Raw genomic sequence first — 9,222 nt, forward strand, 5'->3', positions numbered from 1 at the left:
CCACGGTCAACTACATGGGAGTCCAGCGACATAGCCATTACGCTAACTGCTGGTCCCAATTAATTTTTAAAAAGCGTATGAACTAAACAAAACATGTCCGGGTGGTATGGACCTCCAGGTTGTGTGTCCACACCCTCTATTGCCTTACCTTTATTTGATACAAGAATTGGTGTGGGAGTAATCTCCTGATCAGCAGTATTTTTCTTTGAGTGATGAATATATTCATTTGTCTAAAGCACTTATTAACCATCTAATTGCATAGAATATGGCACAGAGAATTAGGGATACAGTTCGTTCTTTCTTTTTTTTTTTTTTTTTTTTTTTTTAAGCTATTTTTTTCCGCCCATAGAGTGCATGCATTTGCTGAAGAGAGACAGAAAGAGGGAAAATGAAAAATCACCCACTGGGGGGATAGCCACACTGCAGTCCCCTCTCCTCTAGTCTCCCCTTGGGATTTCAGGTGTACACACACCTGGTGTGATTATCACCACTGGATCTGGGACTTGATCTGCAGTTGACCATGTGAGAGTCTAATGCCTCAACTACCATGCTACTTGCTGACCCCTAGATATAGTTTTGTTTTGTTTTTTTTAGAGAGATTTTTGCTGTAGGGCGTGTGCATTCACCATTGAGACAGAGAGAGACGTGGATCAGTAGTTGGCGTAATGGCTATAAAAGAGAGACAGAGACAGAGAGACAGAAAGTGAGAAATCACCCCGCACGTAGCAGTCCCTTCTCCATTCACCTCTCGGGATTTTGGACATGTGCATACATGTGCCTGGCATGGGTTTCAGGCCACTGGATCTGGGACTCGAACCAAGGTCAACTACATGGGAGTCCAGTGACATAACTGTTAAGCTATCTACTGGTCCCCCTATAGTCCTTAACTGCTACTTAAAATTTTGAGACTTTAAGGGTCTGGCTCGTGGCATGGTGGCTATGGTGGCTGGATCCCACGTGGCCGACTTCCTGGTTTGAGTCCCAGACGAGGCAGCTTGGGAAGCACTCTGTGCACGTGTGTGTGCCCAAAGTCCTGAAAGGGAGGAGCGATGGAGGAGAGGGGCTGCAGGCTGACCATTCCCTGTGGGGTGTGCTTTCCAACTCACTTGCTCTGTCAAGCACATGTGCCGTCTGGCAAATTAACCAAAACAAAAAAAAGACTTTCACTCCCATTTTCCAACTGGCCCCAATGCTTTTTTTGGGTCAGTTTAGTGAAGCTTGGGCATGAAGTTCTCGGTGCATGTGTGGAGTGGTTGGGAGTAAACGATGAGCTACAGCCCGAGGAGTCGGGAGCCACAGTGTCCATGCTGGGAGCTGTCAGAGGTGGCCTGGCTGTGCATCAGAATCACTGTGCACCTTAGCATTCACATTCAGTTGTTGTCCAGGGCCTAGGGCTCTCAGTTCTAAATAAAACGTGGCTTGGGGCCAGCAGGTGACATGGTTGTTAAGGCACTGGAATTCCCACATGGCCGACCGTGGTTTGAGTCCCGAACCTGGCAACTTGCTTTCTCACTCCCTCTCTCTCTGTCTCTGGCAAAACTCATGTGCAAATAATTAATCAATTCTTTAAAAAATATATTTTAAAAAAATGGGGGCTAAGTGGAGGTGATTCTGATGAGGTGCCACGAGTTTAGTGTAGCGGGCAGGAGAGCCAGATCCAGGGCATGAAGGGTGGTCTGTTAGAGCTCAGACTAGCCTTGTGTCCCCTGGCCTCCCGCGGTTTCCCCCGAGGGCTGTGGGCATGGCTGTGCTGTGTAAGAGCAGTGCACTGTCGGGCTTCTCTCTCCAGCTGAGGAAAGGCAGTGAGTACCCAGCCATCGTGCAGCACCTGGAGGAGTCCTTCGCCATCGCCTCCTTGGCAGAGACTGGCCACCTGGCAGCTTTCTCCCTGATCTCTCACCTCAACGACACCTTCCGCTTTGACTCAGAGAAGCTGCAGGTGGGACAGGGTGTCTCCCTGACCCTCAAGACCACAGACCCAGGAATGACAGGTCTTCTCCTGGCTGTCGAAGGGCCAGCTGCTAAGAGGACCATGAGACAGCCCCGGAAGGACTCTGAGACAGTCGATGAGGATGAGGAAGCGGATCCAGCTCTGGCTGTAGGGACTGTCAAGAAGCATACCCTGTCCATTGGGGACATGGTCACTGGGACTGTCAAGTCCATTAAACCCACCCATGTGGTCGTGACTCTGGAAGATGGCATCATTGGCTGTATTCACGCCTCACACATTCTGGATGACGTCCCAGAAGGCACCTCTCCTACTAGCAAGCTGAAAGTTGGGAAGACGGTCACTGCCCGTGTGATTGGTGGGCGAGACATGAAGACATTCAGGTTCGGAGGTTTTGGGGGTGGGCTGGCTCTGAGGGAAGTTATCATAATTATTGGAGGAGGAGGAACATAGGGGCAGATTCCAAAAAGTTGCATGTAAGTCAGATTTTCTGTTGGTTAACACAAGGCATTCACCAACAAATCCTTTTACAACATCTTTAAAATAAGGAATAGAGGGACCAGCAGATGGCGTGATGACTGTGTCTCTGGATTCCCACGTAGTCGACTGTGGTTCGAGTCCTGGATCCGGTGGCTTAAACTCACACCAATCACATGTGCATGCGTGCCCAAGATTCTGAGAGGAGAATGGAGGAGAAGGGATTGCGGTGTGGCCATCCCCCCTAGTGGGTGATTTCTGTCTCCGTCTCTCTCTGTCTTCCCAGCTGAGCGCACGTGCCCTATAGCAAAAATCTCTCCCCCCAAAAAAAGTAATAGAGTGTAGTGGTTATGAACATGGGTTTAGAGTCAGACTCGGGTTTGAATTCTATGTTGACTGTGACCATGCGCTAATAGCTATTTGAGTCTGAATTTTATTTCCTAGTGTGTAAAGTGAGAGTAATGGTGGTGGCCACCTTGTAGAGTAGCTGCAAAGACTTTAAGAGGGGACATGTGGGGACCAGCAGTTAGCGTAATGGCTATGTCGCTGGACTCCCATGTAGTTGACTGCGGTTCGTGTCCTGGACCTGGTGGCTTAAAACTCACACTGGGCGCGTGTGCGTGCGTGCCCAAGATCCCGAGAGGAGAATGGAGGAGAAGGGATTGTGGCATGGCCATCCCCCCTGGGGGGTGATTTCTCGCTTTCTGTCTCTCTGTCTCTCTATCTGGTGAGTGCACACGCCCTATAGCGAAAACCTCTCCAAAAAAAAAAAAAAAAAAGAAAAGAGGGTACATGTGTTATATAAAGTGTTGAGCAGGTGGGGGCTCAGAGTTACTGTTCAGTCCACAGCAGTTACTGGGACCCATCACCCACCACACACTTTACTGTACTCCTTTCCTTAAGATCTAGTCACAGCAGAAATTCTTGTAGCAGAAATTCTTGCTACAGCAAAAAAAAAAAAAAAAAAAAAAAAGGCAAAAGAGAAGTTCAGAATCTAGTTGATTATTTGCATGCCGGTAACTGAGGTCTTCAGTGAGTCATTTATCCTTTCTAGACCTCAGTTCCCTTATTTTTAGAATGAAAGAGTTAAGAGTATATCGTCTGGGGCCAGCAGGTGGCTTGTTGGTTAAGATACTGGGTTCTCACATGACCAACCACGATTCAAGTCCTGGACCCGGTGGCTTAAAAGTCATGCAGAATGTGTGGAGGCGTGTGCCCAGAATCCCAGGAGGAGCATGGAGGAGGAGGAACTGTGGCGCGGCCGTCCCTTTGGGGAGTGATTTCTCATTTTCCCTCTCACTGTTTCTCTTTGTCTCTCACTGTCTCCCTATGGCAAATCCCTCCCCCATATAAAAAGAGCATATAGTCTCTAAGAGAAATCCTTTTCGCTGTCTGATAGGACAGTCCTACAGGATCAGACCAGCAGCTCCTTAGCATTTGCTGTGAAGGATGAGGATGGAGACCCTTGTCCTGCTCCTCCCATCTATGGTGGGGTGTTAGTGGAGCTGTGGGGTTTGTAAGTGTGGTTTGGGGTAGAGTGGAGAGAATTCTTGATCTTCAGATTACTGTGTTATAGGAATGAAAGGAATGATTTGACTTATTTATTTTTCCAGATTTCTCCCAATAAGTCACCCCAGATTTATTCGAACCATTCCGGAGTTAAGTGTTCGGCCAAGGTGAGTGGGACTCTTTAGCAGCCTGATCTCATGACAGAGCACTGGGCTTTGCACTCAGGACTCCCGAATCTTGATCCTGCCAGTGCTGATCCTGCCAGTGTGAGGGCTTACTTTGTTTCTCTGTAGGGGTAGGGGTATTTGGCCCTGTGGGGTTAGTGGGATTATATGGAAATTTACGTAGAAGCTGTGTAGAGGGTTTAAGTATCAGTTTAAGTATCACCTGCTAATTGCAGGTGCATTTTATATTTTTTATTTTAATTTTTTAAAATTTTTTTGGAGAGGTTTTTGCTATAGGATGCGTGCGCTCGCCAGACAGACAGAGAGAGACAGAGAGTCAGAAAGCAGGAAATCACCCCCCCCCCCAGGGGGGATGACCACGCTGCAATCCCTTCTCCTCCATTCTCCTCTCGGGATCTTGGGCATGCACGCACACGCGCCTGGTGTGAGTTTAAGCCACCGGGTCCAGGACTCAAACCGTGGTTGACTACGTGGGAGTCCAGCGACATAGCCATTACACTAACTGCTGGTCCCTGCAGGTGCGTTTTTTAACATCTAGTGAAAAGAAACATTTTTGCTTTCAGCACAGTTCTTTAGACCTTGGTAATTTCCTAAATAAACAACGTTTGGCCAGGAGTACGTGCGCTGGTTCCGTGTGGGACTGCTGGTCACTAGAAGCTGAGCTGGAATTCTCAGTCACACTCTGGTGGATTCTGCAGAGAGGAATGTTCTGTAAGAGGTTCTTGGGGAGGAAAGCTAGAGCAGGTCTGTGTAGTGGTGAATCCAGCTGGGGTCATTTTTTCAGAGAACTTTAAGCATTCTGATCCATGGGCCTATCTGCCTGTGCTTCCTCCATGAAAGAACCCTACCTCTCAAAATTGGTGGACTCTCAGTAAGTGAAACTGGATACACACGACGGTAAGAAAAACTCTGCAGGGTCAGCCTTGGGTCTCGCCAGGTTGTAAGTCTTAGGCATCTAGGGGTGCTATGGAAGAACCTCCAGAGTAACTTCCAGAGGGTAAGATTTGTTCAGTATCCCAAAGAGACCAGAATAGAAGGACAGTCACAGGGTAGAACACAGCCATAGGGCTGTATGCTAAGAAATGCATCGTAAGGCAGTTTCATCATCGTGCGGATGTCAGAGTATGCTTACACTGACCTCTATAGTCTAGCCACTGCACTTAGGCTATGTGGTCTAATTTTAGGGGACCACAGTTGGATATGTGGTCTGTGGTTGACCCAAACAGTGTGCAGTACATGACAGTGTGCGTCTGAGAAGGCTTTTGTCTGACATACAGACATAATCCTGAGACTGAGTTTCTGTGGCTGACAACACTTAACGTAACTTCAAGATAAGTCTTAGCCCTTTAGTTTCAGAATAATGAGATTGAGTGGATGAACCACATTTTTCTTGGTTTACTCTCTGGTTTTCTTAGTTTCATATTTTAATTGTGTCTTCTTCCAGTCTTTGCTGTGGAAATGAAAAGACTTCATCATATTAGACCTCCTGTTTTAATAAACCTTTAGTTAGGGTTTGGGGTCAGGTAGTTTATTCAAAGTATGAGCTGATATCTTGTTTTGTTTTGTTTTGAGAGAGATTTTTGCTATAGGGCATGTGCACTCACTGAAGAGACAGACAGAAAGATAGAGAGTAAGAAATTACCCCCTGGGAGGATGACCATGCCACAATGTCTTCTCCATTCTCCTCTCAGGATTTTGGGCACACATGTACATGTGCCTGATGAGAATTTCAAGCCTCGAGGTTTAGGATTTGAACTGCTATTGACCATGTTGAGAGTCCAGTGCCTTAACCACTACACCTGCCTGCTGGCCCTGTGGGCATTACAAGTGATGAGTCAGTGTGAACTCTTTGAGAAGATCCATTGCAATCCAAAGTGGCCCTTGGTCCTCAGAGTGCTCAGAACCCTCATGAACACTGCTGTGTGGCCTACCCTTCTGTCTTGGGAGGCTGCAGAGGGAGTTGACTGTAACAAAGTGAGCCAAGCCAGGAAACGAACGTAGAGTTAAAATAACAGGTGGAGGGGCCAGCAGGTGGCATGCTGGTGAAGGTGCTGGATCCCACATGGCCAACTACACAATTTAAATCCAGACCCGGTGGCTTGAAAATCATCCTGGGCGTGTGTGCGCATGTGTGCAAGCGCCCAAAATCCCGAGAGGAGAATGGAGAAGGGACTGTGCTGTGGCCGTCTCCCTGGGGGATGATTTCTCACTTTCTCTCTCTGGTACACACACTATAGCAAAACACAGACAAACTTCACCTCTTTAGTGTACCTGTATTAAATTATTTCCTTTTAATCTTAAGGTTCCTGAGAAACAGTATAAACATAACAGTGGTATTTCTCTAATGCTTATGTATTTTTAAGCAGTTTGAAATCAGATGGAACACATTTCATTGATGGTTGTAGTTACTTGAATTGTAGTTTTATGTTTATGCCCCAGTTATATGTGGAGATCCAGATGACCAGGAGGACGTCATCTGCGCTAGAGCCTGGGTCAGAGAGGGACACTTGAGGTGGAGAAGACTCTTCTACCCAGTTACTCTTTGGAGAGCTGGGAGAACGAGAACTCCAGAGCCAAGTTCCCCCTGGGGTTCTGCTAGCCCATGTGCCTTCCCTGGTGTTAACTCAATTATACTAACCCTTCTCGGGCATGTCACTCTTTTTGGAGAAGCAGCTTAAAATATTTGGGGGAAAGCTAAAGGATAACACATACCCATGTTTGAGAGTGCATTTTGTGTTTTATTTGGCTTAAAAAACAGAAATTCTTTTTTTTTTGGAGAGGTCTTTGCTATAGGGCGCGGGCGCTCGCCAGACAGACAAAGAGAGACAGAGAGACAGAAAGCAAGAAATCACCCCCCAGGGGGGATGGCCATGCCACAATCCCTTCTCCTTTATTCTCCTCCTGGGATCTTGGGCACGCACACACATGCACGCCCCGGCGTGGGTTTAAGCCACCGGGTCTGGGACGCAAACCGTGGTCGACTACATGGGAGTCCAGCGACATAGCCATTACGCTAAGAGCTGGTCCCAGAAATTCATTTTCTCACAATTCTGGAGGCTAGAAGTCTGAGATTAAAATGTTAGAAGGGTTTGTTTCTTCTGAGGCCTCTTCAGAATGAACAGGTCTTTGTAGAAAACTGTCTTTGTTTTTTCCTTTATATATATCTGTGTTCTAATCTCAATTTCTATAGAAACTTTGCCAGAGGGCATGTGCATTCACCACAGAGAGAGAGGGAGGAAAAGTGAGGAACCCCCCTCCACTGGGAATCGGTCACACTGTGATACCTTCCCTTCCACTGCTCCCTCCTTTTGGAATTTTGAGCACAAATGCTTATGTGCCTAGGGTATTTTTCAAGGTGCTAGATTTAGGACTCGAACTGCACATTTAATTATGTTGAATCCAGCTGCCTTGACCACAACACTACCAGCTACCTCTCTCTTTTCTGTTTTTTTTAGAGAGAGATTTTTGCTGTAGGCCATAGATACAGCGAGAGACAGAAAGCAAGGAATCACTTCCTGGGAGGGCTAGCCAAGCTGCAATCCCTTCTTTGTTCTCCTCTCGGCATTTTGGACATACACACACACGAACACAGCGTGCATTTAAGCCATCAGGTCTGGGATTGAACTGCTATCAACAACGTGGGGTCTAGCAATGTAATGCTTATGCCATCTACTGGTCCCTGGTCCTCTCTTTTCTTATTGTGGTAAAAAAAGGAACACAACATAAACTCACTGTCTTAATAATTTTCAAGTGGGACCACCAGCTAATGTAATGGTTATGTTGCTGGACTTCTACATGCCTGACTGCAGTTCGAGTCCCTGACCCAGTGGCTTGAAACTCATTCCAGGCGCATGTGCGCGTGTGCCCCAAATCCCGAGAGTGGAAGAAAAGGGATTGAGGTATGGCTGTCCCCCCAGGGGGTGATTTCTCCCTTTCTGTCTCTGTTTCTCTCTGTCTCTCTGATGAGCACATGCACCCTATAGCAAAAATATCTTTAAAAAAAAATAATTTTCAAATGTACGTTGCAGTATTACTAACTACATATATTTTGTTGTACAACACCTCTCTAGAACTTATAAATCTTGCATGACTGAAACTCTACCCATTGATCGACTTCTTTTCTCACCTTTCAGCTACTGGCAACCGCCATTCTGTTTTCTCTGTGAAAACGCACCTTGACTTCTCCAACCACCCCATGTGTTGTCAGGCTGATGGAGGACATTCGGGATTGCTTATACGTTTCATAGCTAATGTCACAGTGAACAACTTAAGCTTGTTCCGTTGTGCATGCATGCGGAGATTTCTCCAGGTTGGAATTACTGGGTCAGAGGATGTCTGCATTTTCAGCTTTAGTCTATGAAGGCTCTTTTCTGCTTTCACCAATACATGCTATTATATTTTGTAGTTTTACTAGTGCTACATACACCATTTATTGACCAGGTGATTTTTTTTTTAAGAATTGTTTGTGGGACCACCAGTAAGTGTAATGGCTGTGTCACTGGACTCCCATGTGGTCAACTGTGGTTCAGGTCCTGGACCCGGTGGCTTAAATTCATGCCGGGTACCTATGCGTGCGTGCCCAAGATCCCGAGAGGAGAATGGAGGAGAAGGGGTTACGGTGTGGCTATCTCCCATAGGGGTTGATTTCTCGCTTTCTGTCTCTCTCTGTCTTTCTGGTGAGCGCAGGCGCCCTATAGGGAAAAAACTCCCCAAAAAAAAAAAAGGAGAAAAAAACAGTCCAAAAAAAAAAAAAAAAAGAATTATTTGTTTTGGGGCCAGCAGATCATGGCCAACTGCAGTTTGAGTCCTGGACCTGGCAACTTGTTTTCTCACTTTCCCTCTCTTATATTCTCTTTGTCTCTCTCTCTTTAGTGCCCTATAGCAAATTTTAAAATAATAATAAATTATTACTTAATAAGAATAAATTTTAAAAATGATTCTTAATTAATTTTATTTATTATTATTATTTTTTTTAAATTTGCTATAGGACATGTGTGCTCACCAGAGAAAGACAAAAAGAGAGAGAAAAGACAGGGAGAGTGAAAAAGCAAGCTGCCAGGTCCAGGACTTGAACTGTGATTGGCCATGTAGACGTCTAGCACC

The 9,222-nt window shown here is 46.2% G+C and overlaps 1 protein-coding gene across 1 annotated transcript in view; it reads left to right on the forward strand.

Moving 5' to 3' along the window:
* PDCD11 (programmed cell death 11) overlaps positions 1-9,222 on the forward strand; it is a gene marked incomplete in the record, with an annotated part of 57,111 nt that overhangs the window by 30,112 nt on the left and 17,777 nt on the right. The window contains 2 exon segments of the mRNA XM_027767419.1: positions 1,790-2,331; positions 4,039-4,101. Coding sequence (XP_027623220.1) covers positions 1,790-2,331; positions 4,039-4,101 — 605 coding nt within the window.

This window comes from Tupaia chinensis, unplaced genomic scaffold (genome assembly GCF_000334495.1).
Source record: "Tupaia chinensis unplaced genomic scaffold, TupChi_1.0 Scaffold144255_1, whole genome shotgun sequence".
Taxonomy (NCBI): domain Eukaryota; kingdom Metazoa; phylum Chordata; class Mammalia; order Scandentia; family Tupaiidae; genus Tupaia; species Tupaia belangeri.